Source organism: Pelecanus crispus, chromosome 3 (assembly GCF_030463565.1).
Source record: "Pelecanus crispus isolate bPelCri1 chromosome 3, bPelCri1.pri, whole genome shotgun sequence".
In the NCBI taxonomy this organism is placed as follows: Eukaryota; Metazoa; Chordata; class Aves; order Pelecaniformes; family Pelecanidae; genus Pelecanus; species Pelecanus crispus.
Window position 1 is genome coordinate 63,164,140 of NC_134645.1, and position 21,634 is coordinate 63,185,773.

The 21,634-nt window shown below is 38.8% G+C and overlaps 1 protein-coding gene across 1 annotated transcript in view; it reads left to right on the plus strand.

Moving 5' to 3' along the window:
- SNX9 (sorting nexin 9) overlaps window positions 1-21,634 on the plus strand; it is a 59,491-nt gene that overhangs the window by 27,164 nt on the left and 10,693 nt on the right. The window contains exons 5-14 of the mRNA XM_075707341.1: window positions 5,414-5,426; window positions 8,596-8,765; window positions 9,541-9,694; window positions 11,150-11,234; window positions 12,130-12,255; window positions 12,553-12,670; window positions 15,380-15,510; window positions 16,942-17,045; window positions 17,509-17,612; window positions 20,328-20,405. Of these exons, the coding sequence (XP_075563456.1) occupies window positions 5,414-5,426; window positions 8,596-8,765; window positions 9,541-9,694; window positions 11,150-11,234; window positions 12,130-12,255; window positions 12,553-12,670; window positions 15,380-15,510; window positions 16,942-17,045; window positions 17,509-17,612; window positions 20,328-20,405 (1,083 nt within the window). The remainder of the gene's footprint in view (window positions 1-5,413; window positions 5,427-8,595; window positions 8,766-9,540; window positions 9,695-11,149; window positions 11,235-12,129; window positions 12,256-12,552; window positions 12,671-15,379; window positions 15,511-16,941; window positions 17,046-17,508; window positions 17,613-20,327; window positions 20,406-21,634) is intronic.

The following is a 21,634-nucleotide window of genomic DNA, read 5'->3' on the forward strand; positions in this document are numbered from 1 at the left end:
TATTCAAGTAAGGTACCTGTAAACCCTTCTGGTATTAGAATAACACTGGCTATAATGGCACTGAAATGAATATAAGTTATGGCAGGTTAAACCAAATAAACATCTTGAAATACACTGGACACAAAATTTCTCATTTCTGATGAAGAATGAATGTTTGGGGTTTTTTTTCTTTCTTGTAGTATTTCTTTGATGCTGAGTTGCTTCCAGGGGCTGTGGCAGCAATAGATATCCTGTTTCACGCTTTTAAATAGTGTTTTTCATTGTAGTTGACGAGGACGTTGTTAGCTTGGTGGCATCTGGAGCCTTCATAATTAAAGTATGTATGAAAATACAAGCATTAATGTAAAATTCATTCTGAGTAGTCTCCTCCAACTGGTTTGGGTTTTTTTGGTGGTCAAGAGTAGTGTTTTTCAAGTCACAGATATAGTTGCATTTATTTTACACGTGTTCTAGGTTCAGAAACTGCTGTTTTAAGTGACGATTTCTCTCTCCATTCTAAACCACAACTTGTGGTGTTTTTTCATTTATCTAACTTAAAATGTTTTAAAAGTTGTGAACAAATATCAGCTTTCTGTTTTAACAATAGTGTTTATCTGAGTTATTTAGATTTCATCTAAATTAAATCTAAATCATAACTATTTTGGCCCAAACTAGTTCTCCTTATTAAGCTAAACCTTTCTTATCTGTACAACAGTCTTATTAGTGGTCTGTAAATAAACTGTATGTACAATTAGCCATAATGTAGTCCAGGTATTTACAGCGTGTGTAACATGCATGTTTGAACATAGGATAGAAATGCTATGAATTCAGTGTACTATATATTTTAGTCTGTATGGTTTCTCCTCCCTTCCTTCTAAAGCTTAAAGTCTAGCCTTCTGCCACCCCACGCCCCCTCCCTGGCCCTGCTGGAGAATAGAAAGCTAGCATTAAAAATGTATAAATTAAAGTGTGGAGTACTGCTTGTCTGTTTCAGGGTGGAAGTGGATCACCAGCTATGTTGATGTGAGAACTGTGGATGTGGCTTCACAGTATTTCAGATACAAAAATAGTTCTTGTAGCTAACCGTAAGTTGCATGTGTAGAGGAGTTTGTTCCCTCTTCTTGACACTAATTCTCTAATTGCTGCCAAGTCTACTTCTGTATGAAGATGACTGTACAGCTGTTCTTAGTTCTGGATAAAATAAGTATCCTGGGAGTTTGCATTTTTGTGAATTGCAGATTTGTCAGTTTTAATTCCAGTGTGACCTCAGTGAATCCACATTTTGTGTCTTCAGTTGTGTTGTGGGCAGAGCAGCAAGGGCCCAAGAGCAGCAAGAGCCTAGGAGCTGGTACAGGAAGCAGCTAACAGAAGGCTCTCAATATTTGTATTGTTTTATCCAGTGGTAAGTGTGAAATCACTCGGGATAGTTTCTCTCTCAGTAGAAGAAAGATAAGCTGCTACACAATTGTTGAAGGATATGAAATAAATGGTCTGTCTTATGTGTAGAAAACCCTTTCCCTTCAGAAAACAGTGGGACTTCTGTATAGGCAGGATGAGTAATAGCAGTGAAAATACCGAGTTTGGTGTACAGGAGCTGAGGCAATTCTTAAGTTACCTGGTGTCTAGACATAAGTTGTTGAACGTGCATAAGGAGAACACTGAAGAAGCTATTCCCAGAGCTTTACTTCATATCTTTTCCACTCTTTGCAACTTAGTGCTGGAAAGGCAAATTGTCATTCTGAAATTTGCATACCATAACTCCCCCCGCCCTGAACTGCTATGAGTAGCAATAAATGCTAAGATTGAAGAAAATAGATGTAGTACTCTTACTAAGAGTGCATTATTATACTTCTGTGGAAATTTCCACATGCATGTTATTGCATTCCTGTAACAACATTTCCATTCTCTGACGTTGCTGTGTGTGCAGTAAAGTAGAAGTATTGTCATGGGAAATGTGACTCACTCATGTTTGGTTGAGTCCAGTTTGTCTTGTTAAACCAGTATGCTAAACTACCTTATAAAATACGCAGGTAGGTTCACCATGGAAGTTACGATTACAATTGTTTATGGATTTTGGAAATTATTGCTTCCTTGACTAATAAACCTTAGCTCTGCATAAATGTATATGTTTGTAAGATTAAGTGTAAAGTTGCCTCTGTATGTGCGTAAGTCATGTCTAGAAGGGCATAGTGCAAAAGGTATCTATAAAGAAGTGCAAGCAAAACCGGTGGGTTAGAACTGTTCAGACGTTAAAAAAAAAAAAAAAAAGGTTTTATGCTAGTTTGGCTTTCATGATTAGTAACTTCTAGTTCCTGTTACAGATAATGACACTGTAACATTCTCCATTGCTACATGTAATTTGAAAGCAACTCTTTTCCCCCCCCACCTGAATCGGAATATTGCATTCAGACCAGTAACAGGAATTTGTGACCAATTCTTGTTTAACCAAAGTACCAGGCAGCAGCTCCCATACAGTACTGGAAACAGTGGCTTGCTTGCTTTGAAATGAATCACATTCACATATTAAAAAATAACTGTCCAACATATGATAGTGATTGTACCAATTCCAATTGTGGAGCTGTCCTGAGCTTTTTTTTTGTGGGTGTCCTGGTGGAATGCAAAGGCCTGAGCAGCAAGTTGTTAAACTGTAGTACTGCGATCACTCCTCACCTATGGTCTGTACCTATACCCTCAGGCAAAATCTGACTATTGAAATAGTCCGTTTCCCACAATTTGCAGTGTTCGCATGTTCTTTTTCTTGTAGCTTTGTTTTGATTTGACTTCTTGTTTTGTGAGGTAGCCTTGTGGTCTTGTAGTTTGGCATTGACTATATAAAGAATATTTTAACTTGCTAGTGGTGACAATCTTGTTAGCTCTCCTATGAGTGTTTCTACTTGCTTGCATGCTTACAGTGGCAGCAGCATGCATGTGTTGCACAATCCCCTTCACCACAGCAGGGGGCTTACTGCAGTATATAGTTTTTCTGATTTTTTTGTTTGTTTATTGTTCACTGAGAACTTCTTATTTTAAGGTGGAATCATTGACATTTGTCATTGAAAGTGGTGAGCTGAAAAGCCTTAGCCAATAATACTCTTCAACTCCTCCAAAAAAAAAAAAAAAACCGGCAACAAGGGAAACCCCTGTCCCCTGTTCCCAAACAAAAATACAGAGTGCTTTTCCCAAAAAGGAAGGATAAAGCCTTGTTTAATCTTTGTAGCCTGATCCCTGGGATGTTTAGAGAAGAGCAGAGAGGAACAGGGAGTCTTTCTTCCGTTTCTGGCATTGCTGTGACTGCTGCTTGGAAAACTGTCTGAAATTTCTCATCTGTGTTTCAAGAAGAATCCATTAGGGATTGAAATTAGCTCAAGAGCAGACAAGGATATAAAGAGGTGACTTGATTGCCATTTACATGTGCAGGTGTGGGTAACAAAAACAGAAGCCTGAGAGAGCTCAATTGAATAAATGTCGGTAGGATTTTTAGTGGCTGAGAGTTGAAACTAAGCAAACTTTAATTTAAAAAAAAAAAAAAATCCCTTACGCAGTGAGGGTGACAATATACGTGTTTTATTTCCCTCCCCTTGTCCCCTCACTGAGTATTCTTTGCTCAAGTCCAAATTATATATCTTTCTAAAAGACCATTCTGTACTTCAAACATGGCTTTTTTTTTTTTTTTTTTTTTTGCTGAATTGGGAGTTAATAGATGGAAATCCTGTGCCTGCACTGTGCAGAAGCAATGCAGCCTCTAGTCCACTTTGGCTGTGAATAACCTCACAGGTGAGGAAATGGAAGTGGGGAAAAACCAAAAACTGAACTGCTCTGCTCTTCATGGTAGTAACTCAGTTCTTTCACTGGTGGTTTGTTTTTTTTTTTTTCCTGCTGAAAGCAAGGAGTGTCCAGTGGGTGTGCCTTGGCTGTATGTGGTTTGTGAGCATTCAAAGCCCAGCTCCTTTGCAGGGACTGCTTTGTGAAGGGGGCAGTGGGGCTGGGAGTGCAGGTGCTGAATGATGGTTTTCTCTGGAAGGAAGCAAGATGACAGGAGCAGCTGAGGAACAGATGGGTTCCTTGGACAGCATTGCTACTGCCTGCTTGTCACCTCCTTCTGGAGGTCCTCTCTCCTGTTGCTTTCATGTATTTATCCACAGGAGCATTCTAGTATGTGAGTCCGTAAGGCTGGCTATCCCTTAAAGTCTAGCCCATCTCCAGTCTTCCTTTTCCTAGAGGATTTCTTTAAGGACAAAATGTTTAAATTGTTCGATGGAAAAGAGGGCCTTCCTTCAGGAGTGATAAAAGTGTCCAGGACCACAATACTAAGGTAATGATTTACCAGGAAGAAAGCTTGGGCATAAAATATCATGGGCATGGCAGCTACTTCAGTATCTGCTAATGTGCACAGTTGCTCTATAGTAAATACAGCACAGTGAATGCAATTCTGTGATTGCTGTAGGGTAGGCTTTGAGCCCTTCACATTTCTTCCTGAAGAAAAAAAGCTTGATTTTTAGGGTGACTCTCTATGTTACCTTACTTTTTTTATGCATCTATTCAGAGGCTGTTATCCAAAGAACTTGAGTTTAGTGTGATGTCTGAGTATGCCTAAGGCTTTGTCTCCATGCAGGTAACTAAGGCAGCTATAAAACTGGAGAGGTATGTTCATTCCTGTGAGCTATTCAGCTGAGCCACCATGACTTTTCTTGTATTTTCTGCCATTCCTCTGTGCTGTCTGTTTCTTTTCAACCCCTCTTCAAGTGTAACACTTCTTATTGCAGCTTTGGCTGTCCTGGACTTCCCTTGATCTGATCACACTTACTTTCTCTACTCGCTGCTTCAGCATGGCTGCTGTCTCTGAGTAGATTTCAAGGTGTATTTCTTACAGTTGGAGGTTGTCATTTTTGACAAGCTAGATCTTTTTATGTACCTAGCTTAGTTTTAGCATCTGAATATCATGTTTGGTTTGGCTTTTGTCCCTCAGGAGTAGAATGGATCTGTTTGTCCATCAGCAACATCCATAAATATGAGGAAGGAGTCTGCCAGGAACAACTTAGTTGGCCAAGAGGTCAAAAAAAGATTTTTAGCCAGGGCAGAGAGATGCCTCAGTGAGTTGTCTTAGCTTTACTGTCTAACTTTGTATTCTCCGGAAAATAGCAAAGATGTCACTTCTTCCTATTTAATTCATGATTCATTTGGTGAAGATACTGACATTCTACCCCCAAGCTGAGGATTTTCCTGTTGTGGTGGAATTTTTTCTCATTCAACTATAATTAGGTCTTTAAAAACATACTAGATTTCTCCCCCTTTCCCCCAGCCCCCCACCAGTAATGGTCTATTTCTATAGTGAGTTTGAATCTGCCCTTAGTGGAAGACTCTTAAAATACTTAGTAATGAGTTCCCTCTGTTGTCTGTTCTCCGAATAGCCTTTTTGTATTTTCTCCTAGAGCAGTAGGAGCGAACAAGTCTGTAATAGTCTACAAAAGGGAAAATCAGCTGCCTTTGAGGAGTTTATCCTTGAATTTAATCTCAGTGTACTTGTTTGATGTTACCTTGAGGAGCAAAGAGATGCAGTGTTTCATTTGAAGGTTGATTAGTTTCTTAATTATGCGTGGTGTGGCATTTCTTTCTGTGCGTTTGCTTGCATGCTTGGATGTTAGGTGTGCTGTATCAAGTTATATTGATTAAGTAACAGCCTCTTGCAAGGACTCTTCATCTTTTTTTGTGCTGACTAAAGAGAGATCAGAGGATTATCAATTTCAGTTATGGAAAACTAAAGGTGTGAGAATATATAATTTAATCACTTACAAAATACTTGCTGGCTTAATGAGGGTTTATTCAGCCAGAGCTAAGCCACACAAATGGCTTCTCGTATAGAATTTGTCAGCTGCTGAGATCCACAGAACTGCTGACTGGAGCTGAGATTACCCTTTTAATAAATGCTGTGCCTTATTTGGCCCTCCATGGTGCTATGGGACCTTGAGGATGGCAGGTCTGATTCCTGAACCCTTTTCCACATTTACTGATTTTTGGCTACTACTTAAAAGTGTCCACAGTGTCTGTGTATGTAGGAAAACATTTGAAGAGAGATGAAAGGAGACCTGTAAATGCTCTTTGAGAGGTGTTGTGTGTATGTACATTCCTAACCGATCTCTTACCCTCTTCCCCATTGCCTCGGAAAGAAATGTGGACCCTTTGGCTGAAAGAAGCTGAGTGGGAATAGCATATCCCACCCCTTTTATAGCTTGTGGGAGATACACCTAGGGGCAAGAGCTTACCCTAGAGCTTTCTTGGACACTTCAGAAGTAAAATTTTCTGATTTGAATAGTGCTTCCATATCAGTACACAGAGATAAAACATCTGAGAGGCCAGTTAAAGTAATCCACTTCCTCTTGCTGTACAGCATTTAGTGTATATCAGCAACTGTCTGCAAGTTTGATGATTGGTCTTGACAGTCATTCTTTAGTAGTGTACCCAGTGTTAATAATATTGCTTCCCCCTTGTTTTGCAGCAGATTTTAAGGTTTCTTTTCCACCCACTCACCCACACATGAACTACAGAGAAGAGGAAAACTTCACTCAGCCTTTTGGCGATCATCCCACTTCTGATGGGCTTTCATTTGCTGGTGATCAGCACAGCATATATTGCAGAAGTATATGCAAATGAATATTATGCAAACTATTCTTTTCTAGGTGCTCTGTTAGGAGCAGACACACTTTCCCATGTGGTTGGGCCCCAGTGTATGTGTTTTCCTTTAGCAAAGATGATAAATTCTGACTGATGGCATGTATGGCTTTTTGTCTTTACATAAATTAGTGTCAAGTGAACATCATAGGAAGAGCATGCTGGTACCTTATAAGCTACCAGCAACTTCTTTGTAATTGCTGAGAGTAGCACTGTATATCGGCTATCCAAGAATTAGGTAGACCTCAATGATATCAATCCCTTAGGGAGTAGTGTTCTTGCTTCAGTTTCATCATCAAAATTCCCCAAACTGTCAACATAGGAGCTGTCCACATAATCTGTCTCGCTCCATCAGTTCCTAGAGACCCACTGACTCTAGTGAGTCTTCTGAATGGTGATTTCCCCCTAGCCTGGGGGCTTGGTCTTAATTTCCAGATCCTGGGGATTCTATACCTAAAAAACAGGTGCTGTATCATATCAATAGTATAGGTCCAAAGCATTTTAAAGTCTTAAAGGTTTGATAGTGTCTGTAAAATCTGTCAGATGACTTTGTTTTAGGAAAAACTAAAGCGAGAGCTCTCATTCCTAAGTAGTTTCTCAAAGCTGAAATGAGAGGAGAGAATTTTTAGTGAAGAAAAACAGAGTGTGGAGTGCACTTTTTTGGTGTATATGTAAGAAACAAATGTATTCCAACAGGTTTGCAGAGAATAATTTGGCTTTTAGTGGGAGTTTTATTAAATTTCCTGTACTGGCAAATGCTCTGAGTTTTATGTAAATGTTATAGTCTAATAGCAATTAATTTGTATTAGGCTTCCCTTTGATATGCTGCTTCATGATAAAAATAATGCACTGGCTTCTGTAGGTTTTGAGACTTCCTTTTACAAAACTCAGTTTCTCCCTCTGCTGAACAAGACAAGCTTTGTCGGCTTTGTTTGCTTTCCTTCCTCTTCTCCTCCTCCTTCCTCCTACACTTTGGGTGTGTGGGTTTTGATTTGTGTGGTGTTTTTTGTTGGGTTTTTTCTTTTTCTTTCTGCCAGTTAGTCTCTGCACTAAGTGTCTGGAGTAGACTGCAGTTAACTAGTCAATGCTTTTTCAAAGTGTAGTCTTAAAATCAAGGAGCTGAGCAGGACGCAAAGCTATTAATCCAACTTACTGACAGATGAACTTGACAAATTGATGCAGTAGTTAGACACGTCTGCTCTACACTCTTTCACTGAGGTTTCCACCTCCACAACAGCATCAGCAGAAGGGTATGTGTGATTACCTTCACAAGAAGCTTATGCTGAGAGTGTAGGTCTACAGGGAGATGCCAGACTCTTCCCTGGCAGACGTTTGTTTCCTTCCCTCATCTCCACTGTGAATGAGTTAAGCTCTGACAGGGAAGCTGGGCAGGTTGCTGGCCCTAACTCCCTAACTGTCACACCAATAGTGACGGTGTGGGTGGACAATTTATGATTTGCTTTTAATAAAGCCACTAATCTGAGTTTAATAAAATAAGCATTTGGAAAAACCTAATCCTTGACTTTTAAGTTTCTGTTTTAAATGTGCTAATTAGTCCATGGCTTTATGTAATTAATAGTTCACATGCACTGTACTTATGGTATTGGTGTAAAATAATTACCATGGGTAGGAGAGCTTCCTAACATTGTTGGAACAAATAGTTTAATTTACCATAGGAGATGTAACACTCTTATTAGTATGTATTGGCATCACGTTGCTGGAAAGCTGACCGGTTCTTCTAGGTGCTTACTGCATTTTAAGAGCTGCGTAGCTGGGAATGTAAGATTTGCCAGCTGCTTCTAAATCAAATGAGTAAAGTGCTGAATGCAAACTCATAGCCTATCAGCAGGAGATCAAAGACTTCAGGAAGAAAGTACGTGATCGTTGTTCATTTCTTCAGCAATTGCTTCTTTACTTTTGTCTTTATACAATGTAGGCAAACAATGCCAGTGATCCTTGGTCCAGCTGGAATGTTGGGAAGTCTGGGAACTGGGATAATGGAAATGCTGTTGACAGCTGGGCGACAAAACCTGAAAGTGTAGCTGGCCAGAGAAACAGTGCTTCAAATAACTGGGAGACAGCAGCAGCATTTGGTCATCCACAGGCATATCAAGGACCAGGTGTGCTAATAATGTTCTTATTTTTGAATACATTAGAGTAAGTGGACAGTAGAGGTAAGAATTGCTTAATCTGTCATAAACTATAGAACATGGCTTATTTAAAAAAACAAAATAAAGCCAGCTTCCTAGTAGCACATTGCCACGTGGGTAAACTGGACACTAAAATAATAGGGTTTTAAAATAAAATTTAAAAAAAATCCTATCCATGGTAACAGACACCTCAAACTGGTATGGACATCTGGCAAGCCAAAGTCTTGTGCATACATCATCTGTTCTCAGGCATGTTGTTCAGCTTGCATAACTGGAACTTAGACACCCTTGAATTTGTGCCCTCAGGCCTGTGAAGAAGTAATCTCTTAAATCCGTAATTTTAGGAAGTGGCTGGCCTTTCAGAAGGCTTCTCTACCTTTTTGTAATAAAGGCCTAAATTAAGAGGAGAACTCATAACTGGAGAATGCTAACATGGAATCTATGAATGTGGAACACTATTGAATTAATCTTAACACACCACCATCTTGTCTTTCTTTTTTCTCTTTTTTTTTTTCCCCCCTCCCATCTCCCTCAATGGATTTCTAGTGTAGTGTTTTCCAGGTTGTGTTTGATGGGGATGGTGGTAATTGAGAAGGAATTGTAAAACAGAAGGCTGAACTAGCACTTAATCTATTTACCCTGTTGATTATTTTTGTATGACTGCTAAGGTTGCTGCCTCTGCTTTTGAAGAGAAAATATTTAACTTTTTCCTTTCCCTACCCCCCTGCCCCTTCCTGTACTTCAGCAGCTGCTGATGACGATGATTGGGATGATGACTGGGATGACCCAAAATCAACTTCACCGTCTTATCTTGGTTACAAGGAGACTGAGGCATCAGACGCTGGGGGGGTCCAGCGTGGAAATTCTCGTGCAGCTGCTATGAAGTTACCACTTAACAAGTAATGGAAAATGCGGGGCAAATGTGTATATATTGAAGAGAATTGGAATTTGGCAAGATGTGTAAATATGTGGCCATTCAACCTTCTTGAAATATGCAATGTAAATATTACAGTTTTGGGGTAAAAGTGGAGATGGATTTGTAGCTCAGCATTCTCCCTGTGTGATCAGAGAACACAAATCTATGAAAGCCTGAAAGTACATGACATGACAAAACTGTATAAGTTTTGGAGGTGTTATACAGGCAAATGACACTTTTGTAAGGCCTGAACTTCTGGACCATACTTAAAATGTAACTGTCTTTAACACTGTGTGTGTTTTAGTGAAATTGAAAGGTGATGGGTGGCTTGTCCATACAGCGAGACCAATCAGACATGCTGCCCCAGAGCTCGTGAGCAATTTCAGTTGCTGGGAGTAGGGAAGAGTTCTGCTCTCCTGTGTCTGTGTATCACCCAGGTTGATTCTTGAGCCACAGAAAGCTTGATTTTTAGATAAGAATCTTACAATAGCATGAAGCTTTGTCAGGGTTATACTAGCATTATCTCATCTCATGTTGCAACTTAATGTTTGTTTATTCTAAAACTACCCTTACTCTGAGAAGCTACTGTATAGTAATCTTTAAGTGGATGAAAGCAGAGTGGAAAAGGATTGTAGAATAATGGGCTTCTTGGGTAGGTAACTGAGATTAACAGCTAGTCATGTAGAGACAGTTGATTTTGTTCATCAGTGGAGGTTTTGGCCGGTTTTGCAACAATACTTTTGCATCATTGTGGCATCTACTTGTTGCAAACCCATTTGGTATAACCAGCATAAACATACCTTATTTAAGAGTTTTTTGTCTGTGAAGTAAGTCCTACTTTACTCCTCATGTTTCTGCAAGCAGGCAGTAGGTTGGCAGTACTTGAAGGGCTAAGTATCTTCCTAATTAGAAAGAGAACCACCATTTGCTTTTTGTAATATTTTTTTGCACAGACTTTAAGGACATTACAGTGATTTTTGTGTGGTTTTCTTTCTAATTGGTGGATATATTATTTAACATAACTCATGTTTAGAAGCACTTGCTAAATCTGCAGTTCATTGTTCTTTCAGATGATTGAAATCTCATCATCTGAACGGCAGGACGGTGTGCATGAGTGTGTGTGTGTGTGCATTTCCAGAGAGGGTGGACTGCAGTGGAGTGGCAGCTGCTACTTTGCATCCTCCTGTTACGTTTGCTCTGATGGGCTGCCAACCACAAATAGCTACTTTGCCTTGGAAGAAGGGGCCTATATTACACAAATAAAAGCTGGAGGTCAGTAGCTAAAAATTCTGTTTTTTCAGGGCAAATTGTTGGTTAAGTAATCCACATCAATTCTTTGGTATACTTGAGAAATACTAAAGGTTTTTTCCTATAGTGGTAGGTAATTCTGCATATGTCAAAGGAAGGAAAATATGGAATAAACTTATCACTTTGTTAGATTTCCTGGATTTGCAAAACCTGGGATGGAACAGTATCTGTTGGCAAAGCAGCTAGCAAAACCCAAAGAGAAAATTCCCATAATTGTAAGTTGGGGACGTGTGTGTAGTTTTTGTGTGGGGGTGGTGTGGTTTGTTTTGGGGGTGGGTTTTTTTGGGGAGTGGGTGGGGTTGGTTTCTGGGTTTTTTGTTTGTGGTGGTTTGTTTTTGGGGTTGTGGGGGTTTTGGGAGGTGTTTTTGTTTGTTTTAAATCCTCCCCACCCTTCCCTTTTTCCCCAGCTTAACTTTTAGCCTCAGGATTGCTATATGTATTTGGGTCAGAAGAAACCGATACTGAATATATAATTAGAACTATCATAATAAAACTGTGTACCATTTAAGTATTTTGAAGTTGTGGTAGACTACATTTCAGAGTCATACATCATTGAGGGATCTTTCAGGGTCAAGCGTTAACTCCTCCTTTCTTCTAAGTGTGCTGATTTATTATTTTTTATGATTTTTTTCAGTACTTTTTTTTTCTCATTCTGGATCTACATTACCTGTGATCATGAAAATAAGCCTTTTTGGGATTGGGAGGCAGAGCAAATGCATTCCACTGTCTATTAGTTATTTAGATATTCTCCTAATACACAGGAGCTACATTCATAAAGGTTTACAATATTCAGTCATGATGGTCAGGTCATCTTCTGATCTAAAACCCAAACTCTTTTTAGATATATGCTGTTCTAGTGAAATGTGGCTGAAGTAGCAATCCCTAGAATTCACCACTCCTTTGCTCTTTGGGAAAAATTGTAAAATACAGAATAAGATAAACACAACTGTGGTCAGTCATCTCTGGTTGCAAGAAACCCCTCTGTCGTGACTATCAAGCTCTCACTGAAATCAATGGAAACTTTCAATTGGAGAGAGAAAATATTTGTCTCCTTGTTTGCAGCTGGTACAACAGGATGTATTTAAAGATAACATTTGTAATTTCTTACAGATTGGTGATTATGGCCCAATGTGGGTTTATCCTACCTCTACATTTGACTGTGTGGTGGCAGATCCCAAAAAAGGTTCTAAAATGTATGGTCTCAAGAGCTACATTGAATATCAGCTGACCTGCACTGTAAGTGTATCTGAAATGTGATCTTCTCTCTCGCAAATATGGGTCATTTGTACATATAAATAATACAGTTTGTATGACTTGGTAAACAGGGTTGTAAGAATAAGTGGTAGTTGTCTCACTTTTTTCCCCCAAAGAGTTACTTTGCTCTAGCATTTCAAGTTCTTCTGTAATTACAGATTTAAGGCTCTAAATCATAGATTTTATTTACATTCCACGTATTTACTGTTCTGGTCACACCTGTTACGTGTCACTATCTGTAGATTCCTGTCAAAATTCAGAGTTGTGTTTCTCTTACAGAACACTAATCGGTCTGTCAACCACAGATACAAGCACTTTGACTGGTTGTATGAGCGTCTCCTGGTTAAATTTGGATTAGCCATTCCAATCCCATCTCTTCCAGACAAGCAAGTAACAGGTAATTATTCCCAGTTGTGAATTCATGGAATGGAAAATAAGGAGATCACTTTTTTACAAGGTTTGGTTATTTGTTATTGTTTGGTTTTCCCATTATTTTTAAAGAAGGTATCAAAAAAAACCCCAGCCTTTTGCCATTCAAAACTTGGATGAGTTGTGATGGCCTATTGATAATAAAATATCAGCACTAAAGCATCATTTCAGAACTCAGGTTTACTTATCTAGTCCAGTGATTTAAAAAAAAAAAAAAATTGCAAACAAATGAAAAAACTGCCCTAGTTACTACAGAAGAGAGTATTTATTATTGGAGAGAAGAGATAACTACTCATGTTCCATATTTGATTGTCTGGAGAAATGGTTTTTGAGGTTTCTTGGTGGGGGGGGGGTGGTGTTTCTTTTGCATTTGATTGTAAATGTGTTATGTTGTAGGAGCTTTGAAGCAGAGCTCTTGGGGGCGGGGGAAGGGAGCATCCCCTGACAATCTGGGTTTTTTTGCTCATGAGTAAAATGTTGCAGCTGTTTCTCCTGTTGCTTGATTTCACACTTGATTTAGAAAGCATCTTTCATTTGTACAACATTCTGCTCTGGTTGATGTCAGTTCAGCTTGACCAAACTCTCTGAAGCTTATGGAATTCTCTTGTTCGGACTCGAAGAAAAGTGGGGTTGGACCCTTTAAATACTCATGAGTTCAGTCATTGCAATTGCATATGGCAATGCCTGTGCATTTTCAGTAGTCTCTGGCTTCCTTTGTACAAAGGTGTGCTAGAAGGCATGTGAAGAAAAGAATGGACACCTCTATAGGAGGAAAATGTGTTACTTTTGCCTATTTCCACTTGTATGTTTTTGGGTAAGATTTTTATACAGCCTTTAAGATAACCAGCCAAAACCAAACATACAAAAGCCGGCATGTCGCCAGCCATGTGTCTGTGGGCATCACTGAAAATGCAGCAGCTCTGCTGTTTGAAGAAAGCTAAGCATTGATGCAGATGCTGGGAAAAATGCCGAGGAAACAAAAGTGAGGAAGCAACTTCCTCCCCTCCCCTTAGTCCCATGTTTACAATTCACCAGTAGTTTTGCTTAAACATGTGCATGTGGACTAAAAGGAAACCAAAAGACCTGGTGGGATCTCTACATTTTATTGTAACTGTATTTTAAAAGACTCAAGAGGTTGGCATCACAGTTAAAACTTGCCTGTGGATTTCAGTCTTCCAGAGTCTGTGGGAGAGGGTAACTTGTCTCGTGCAAGGAGAGAAAAAAAAAAAGCATGCCTCTTTTTCTCTCTTTTTTTGAAACATTATGGAAAACTCTGAAAAAATGGTGTTTGTTTTTCAATGTGTTTAGGACTCTTCTTTCTGAAGACTGTCTAGAAAAGTATTTCTGTCCACTAGTCTTGGCAAAGCAAGTCTCCTTACAAATAGACTGCCTTTGCTCAGGATCATGATTTTGCTGGTGATGATATGCCTAATGACCAGCACATAACTTCCAAATGTTACTGTTCCTGTTGCCTTGCATTCCTTATGCTGGCAGGAATGCTGTGGAGATTTCGGTATAGATTAAGGGTGGAACAAGGTATTACTGCAGGTTATGTAATGTCTCTTCCATAGTAGTTGAATTCCCGCCCCCAGCTAATTTGCAGGAAATGTACCCATACCCAAACTTCATTTCTCATTAGTTGTGTTCTTTACCTGCTAGTCTTGCTAGTTTCCATATTTGACATTTAAAAAAACAACCAAACAAACAAAACCCACAAAAAAGCCCTCAACCTTGTGGAGCTGCTGCCATAGTAACAATACGGTAGAATTATGTTGAAAGAGTACATGTGTTTGAGGTTTGTCATGTGTGCTGCTATGGAAATTAGAAGAGTTGGGTGCTGGAGGAATCTCTCCTTTCAAATACATCCTATTCACTGTATGCTTTAGAAGTCTGATGTGTACTTTTTAACTGGAAAAGATTCTCTCAAGAAGATGCAGTTTGTGCTAAAACTAAAAGGTTCTTGTAAACAGTGATGATGCACTTCTAGTTAAAAAAGAATATGGTTACTTATTAAATAGTTTGTGTTAAAATCTCTTAACTAACAAGAAAATGAGTTAGCTTTACATGTATGTATTCTAACTGGTTTATACATATGATTTATTGAGATTTTTCTGAGGCTTTTTCCCAACACATTCATTTACCTATATAGAAATACATTTATGGGGGGTACTGCTTTTTTAAATCTCCTATTCAGATCTGAGCAGTCCAATTTCAAATGTTTTGTTAGCTAGGACATGACAAGTTGGAAAGTAAGTAGTACCTTTTCTCCAATGTTTTTGAGCCTTACATTGACCAAAGATTTACTAGACTGTATCAGAAAAATTGTCTGCGTTCCAAGCCTGTACCTAGCTTCTCTCTTGGGTCATCTGAATGCCTAATTTTTCCATGTGAAAGTTTATTACTCCCCCCCAAAATTTATTTGAATTGTGGGTGGGTATTATGTTTTTTTTAATACTTCCTGACTCTAAAAGGAGGAGTACGCTTGGTCAATAATCAGTATAATGTAATTTAAGGTTCTTCTGATTTGTCAGCATAATGTTTCCTTCTTGTAAGTTCTGAGTCATTAAATGGTTAATAACTCACCAGATGAATTACAGATTCTGTTTTAATTTAAAAAAAAAAAAAGGTTGAGGGTACTATAGTAGAAATGTAACAATTACTGTTCAATGTATAACAGGACGCTTTGAAGAAGAATTTATCAAAATGCGTATGGAGAGACTGCAAGCTTGGATGACGAGGATGTGTCGCCATCCTGTAGTCTCAGAAAGTGAAGTTTTCCAGCAATTTCTCAATTTCCGAGACGAGAAGGTACGAAATAAAGTTCACACAGACTGAGATTGAGGAATTGCTCCCCCCACATCCCTTTTCGAACTAAGAGTTCAGCTTTGTAGCCTTCTCATTTGTCTGCCCCCCTGTGGGCAGTAGTGATGAGCTGAAAACTGCTGGGTTTACCAACTAACTTAGCTTGATTGATCAAAAGGAGGCATAAAGTTGCTTGTGTGAAATGCTATATGCGTTCCAACAGACGTGTGCTCTTTAAAGTAGCTTTGTTGCCAGTCTTTTAAGGACAGTTTGTGTCCTCCAGCAGGAGAGGAACATATATAACAACTCTTCTGGCTGTTGCCCTGATCTGTCTCTGTTGGACTTGCTAATTACTGTGGTCCTCTGATTGGTACTGCTTTGCTAACAGAAGCTACTTTGTAGCAGATCTAGGATGTGTGTGATCCTGTATTACATTTAAAAAAACAGACACCACCCCCACCCCCCCCAACAGTTTTCACTGGAATGGGTTGTAACAGCATTATGCTGCAGTCCTACCTCATATAACTAGCCCTTTTTTATTCCCATGCTGCCCCCCACCCCCGCCCCAGCATTTTCTTATGCTTTTTTAAGAGGTTTTAATATCTTCACCTTCAGTAAATAATGGTTTCTTCATGACTGAACTCCAGCTCTGTTACTAATTTGGGTATCTACCAATGAGGAAATAAATAGGAAAACTCTTCTGGTTTCTCCTCAAAATAGTCATATTTCTAAATACACACAGATTTTGCTGAAAAAGTAAATGATCCTTGGAGGTTTTTAAGACTAGACTGGATAAAGCCCTGAGTAACTAAGGTCGCAGCTGACCATTTTTGAGTAAGAGGTTGGACTACAAACCTCCTGAGGTCAGTTCCAACCAGAATTATTCTGTGATCCTGTAAGTAGAGGCTTAATAACATAGTAAGTAGCAGTCCTAGTGAAGAGCTATTTGGATGGCCAGTGGAGAGTTGTATAATTGTGCTAGTCAGCAGTTCTTAGTAGCTAACTTATGGACTGATATAAACAGAATAGATGTTGCAATACATGTGGAATTTTTAACCTTTTTGTCTGTTCCCACTAAAAACTTAGTATGGCAATTGCATAATAGTCTCATGATCTTTGTGAGTAGCTTCTGATATCAGCACTATCACATGTGCAGAGACAGCTGAATATAATTGCTCTTACACTGTATTTCAGTAATATACAAGAAGGTTCTGTTTACCCCATATTCTAGAAAACAAACTGCACAAGGAAGACGGAGGGAAACTCTTAAGAAACCTTGGCCTCACTGAAACTTTCATTTAAAAGGTTTTAATTTATGCATGGTCTATTGGTTAACTGTTCTCCTAAACATTACATTCACTGCTTAAGTACATGCCCTTAAAAATGCATGAACAGTGGTGGTCAAACTTTTTTTTTTCTTCACCCTCTTTCCTCAAGGAGTGGAAAACTGGAAAGCGGAAGGCAGAAAAAGATGAAACTGTAGGAGTCTTGATCTTCTCTACAATGGAACCAGAAGCTCCTGACTTGGACATGGTAGAAATGTAAGGTGGTTTCTTTTTCCATGGATATTATGCATCTGGATATACAACAGATATTGAGCTTAAACTAGAATAGTAAGCATGCACATATAGTCATGGATTTGAAGAGGTACTTATCAAGGCAGAGCTGAAAAATTGTTTGAATATGAGATTTTTTTTTCATATCAACTCCTCTAAAACTTGGTGGAACTCCATGTGATGTCTCTTTGGCTTCAGTGGCTGAATACTGATACTAAAAAGATTTATGCAAAACTAGTTGATGAGATAGAGTGCTGGCAGATCCTATGGAGTTATGTTTTATATTGCTGTGGAAGTATATTTTGATCTTTAATCCTTCAATTGTGAACAGTTCCAAAGTATGCTAGACTTCCCAAGTAGCTTAGGATAACATTTCAGCATGCATTTAAAGTTAGCATAATGTATCTGTTAACCTGCTTCTTGGGTTTGTTTTTTCCAAATGCCACAGAGAACAGAAATGTGATGCAGTGGGTAGGTTCACCAAAGCAATGGATGATGGAGTTAAAGAGCTGCTGACAGTGGGACAAGAGCACTGGAAGAGGTGTACAGGGCGTAAGTGTTCCTTCTGAACTCAGCAGTCATTTCTGTGTTGCTTTTCTCTGTGGTTTTTTTTTGGCGTTCTTGTTGTTTATAATCCAAGGCACATCTTAAAGCTAAAGGAAACCCTAAATTATCATGAGGATTGTATGGCATTCTGGCTGCTTTCATTGTCTGAGAGTATAAATTGTGCAAGTTTTTTAGTTTGGGGTTTTGTTTTGGGTTTTGTTTTGTTTTTTTTCTTTCTCCCATAACAGGAATACCTGGTCCCTGCCCATAGGTTTAAAAATATTAAAAGTTAAATAATTCTAGTGATCCAGCTAAAGCCCTTGTTGGACCTGTTCTCATATATTTGTCATTTATCTACATTTTAGTGACATGGGCAAAGTAGACCTGTCTATTTGAAATCATAAATGATTGCATTTTATTAATCCCTTATTTAGGACTCTTGCATGCCAGGAGGAGTGATTTAAAGATGAAATGAGTTTAAAAAAAAGAAAAAGAAAAGAAAAAAACAACTTGATTCTAACATAATCTTTAGCCCAATTCTTTTTCTCCTATCTTGTCTCTTCCTTCCCACAGATATTTAGGGTTGCAGAACTTCACACCAAGTCCCTATGACTCTGCCTGGGCTCTAATTTCCTAGTCCACAGCAGTGTTCAGTGTTTGTGGCCACCACAAGGCAGCTATTGAAAAGAAGCAGGTACTACAGCTGAGGATCATAATCAGAAACACTTCAGGGCAGGCTGTAGTGTCTGGTGACCAAAGACTATCACATAAATCTCCTCAAATCTCCTTAATTTTTTTCCTTCCTTCCTCCCCCCACCCCCCCTTTAAGTCCCACAAAAAACCACTGTCTCCAGACTTGGGAATAAGTATATCTCCCGAGTTATCTCTTTGCTGCTTTCTAATCTAACGCTGAATATCTGGGGCTGACCAGAGGGAATGGGAAGTATAAAAGCCCAGTCTCTTCTGGTAGTGATTACATTAGACCTTAGTATCTGTAGGATGTGAACTTTAAATTATTTACAATTCTCCACTTTGAATAAGAGGGTTTCCTTCTACACATCACTGACCCTCCTGCTGGCCAAAAATAGTCCAACACAGGACACGGCTCTAACACTGTACAGATCTCACTTCACTAGGAAATGATACCAAGGGGGAAGCAGAGGGCAAGGGAAGGGCTAAGGTCCCTCAGATGAGACTAGAAAAATAGCATTGCTTTGCAGTTACAGAAGCAGTGATCAAAACCACCATAGTTAAGGGCTGGCTGTGAATTGTGCTTTGTTCACTGCTAAAACATCCCTAAACTTATGACACTAGTGTTTTAAGTGTGGAATGACTCTTCTAATACTTACAGGTATTAATTAGTTAGGATAAAAGCAGTAAGTCAGATGTGATAGTGTTGAAAATTGTAACTTTTAACTTTCCAGACATTCATACTGAATAGAAAAAGGAGACTGGTAAATCGGGACATGCAAAACTGAAGAATTTCAGTAGTCTCTTAGGTTTTAAGTCCCCTGTCAGCTCTAGTCCCAGCTCCTAGTCAGAATTATTTTTGGCACTTCCTGAGCAATAGTTACGTGCATTCCATTCTATGATATTTAAACTGACTGACAGTGGAAATTTCTTAACTGCAAATGAAAAGAAACCAAATGTTCTTTGCTGAAGTTTCCACTGGAGATTCAGTAACAAGTTAATGGCTGATAACAGAATTCTAGTACTCTGAATGGTACCTGTTGTATAAGAAATACCAGTTGTCACAAATAATCTAACTTCTGGGAAAGAACTCGATCAAAGATAATCAATAAAATTACATGGTTTGGGGGGTTTGTTTTTTGGGTTTTGGGGGGTTTTTTGTGTTGGTTTTTTTTTACCACACAAAGGGGTTCCTCTGTGAAAATCAGATTGTGTGGGATGCTAGAGCAACTAAAAACTGCTATTTACTTGGATAGTGTACCCTCTGCATACAAATGTTTGGCAACAAAAAGCACATCTACTTGGGGTTTTTTTCTGCTAGCATAGGTAGCTTATAAAAAATTGTTTTCACTTTTCAGGCCTCTGGGGTGGTGGTATTCAAAGTGTTAATAACGAGTACACTCATAAATCAGTTTGACTTCATTGTGAGGAAGCAATTTATGCATATGTTTTCAATAAATAGATTATTAAAAAAAATGTATTATTCAGATACTTGCATCAATGTTTATCCCTAGATAATCTTGGTTTCTAGTGCCTTTAAATATAAAATCCATGATTTGAGGAGAATTTAGGTGTTATAGGTCTGTATAATAATCCCCTCTCTTAAAATATTAATGAGATCTGTTCTCCATATCACTGCAGCACTTCCCTCCCTGCCCCCCCCCCCAGGAGGATAAAGTCTGCTCACAAGGAGGAAAAAAAAAAAATCTCACTGTATACATAGGAGGACAGAGCTAGGAGTACAGTGAGATTTTTTTTCTTTTTTTTTTATAGCAGTCACATGCTGTTTCCCCAACTGTTTGTGGCTTTCAAGAATCCAGATTGCAATTGCTTTATCCAGTTTTGGAACGTCTGTAGCAGGGGAGGGGGTAAGAATGTAATTGTAAATACTTGAGTACAGGAAATGTAAAACCTAGTTGTTTTTGACATCTGCTTCTATCAAGTTTTGGAAATGCTGCAGTTTTAGTCTCACTTACCCTTGTGGGTTTTTGCTTCTGTTTCCCTCTTTCCCCATCCTTTTCCCCCTTTTAGCACTACCCAAGGAGTACCAGAAGATAGGAAAAGCGTTGCAGAGCCTGGCACTGGTCTTCAGCACTAGTGGATACCAAGGTACTTTTATAGATTCATTTGCACTTTACTTAACAAAAGATACTTTAATTGCATCATGCTATATTTTTTGCAAAGATCTTAATGCTTAATGCGCTTTGAATTTTAGATGTCAAACATGATTCTGGAAAAAACATTAAAAAGTTGTTTCCCTGTGTGTATTATGGGGTTTTTATATTCTAGTCTGCAATCTTGTTTTCTCTCACTGTATAATCATGTGGTGGGTTGGTGGTGGTGGTGGAGTTTAGCTTGATCTCATTAATATATGATCTGGTCATTGACCTGACTGACAAAACATGCTGTAGCATTTTTTTGTGATATCACAAAAGGAAAGTAGAAAAAATGCGGCCTTGAAAATATCTGTCAGAGAACTACAGTGTGACTGACTTCATGAAACGATGACCCCACATGGGGATTGGAGAACTTATTACAAGATTTTTGTGTACCATTATGTGGACTGGAGGGTTGGCTACTGTAGCTTTTTCTTGTCCTTCACCTTTCCTTCTCCTTCAAGAGCCCTAAAATAGAGCCTGTCATGTTAGGTATGAAAGTTGTGGGAGGGAAAAGGAGGGCATCAATTGCTCAAAGTCCTCCTAAAATGTAGTCTTTAGACCAAACTTAAAATCCTGCTTTGATATGTTAAGTTCTGCTGATTTTTCCAGATAACTGGAAAATATTTCCTCATATCCCAGAGGGAGCCAATTGAGTCCATTTTCTCTGGGATTCTCAGTCAAATGTGTGGGGTTTTTTCTTTTTTTTTTTTTCCCCCTAAACTTAATAACAAAATTGCTCTGTTCTAAAACCTTAAACATTATAGCATAGAGGCTTTCTGAAATCTTTCCATCTTAAGGCTCTTAGTTCACCAGTACTTACTCTGACTACTCATCTATCCCATGCTTAGTACTCTTAAAGCTTTTTGCCCCATAAACCATGTATTAAAATGCAATCACTTCTGAAACTCAGGTTCACTGCTGCTGGAAACATTGGAAATAGGCATAGTCCCTGTAGTTTGTTCTCATCTTTGTCCTGTACTTCAACAGGATGACTGCTGAGTTAAAATTGGAGCATAGCATGTTGCCTAAAACATTACTTCTGGATGTGAGAACCAAGTAGGGGATTTGCATAGTTATGTACTCTTAACATGGGTTAGAAAACTGTAAATCCTAGCCAGATAAAATCTGTAGCAAGAATTCTTGAGAAAGGACTGAAAATCGCTTGAACTATAACACACG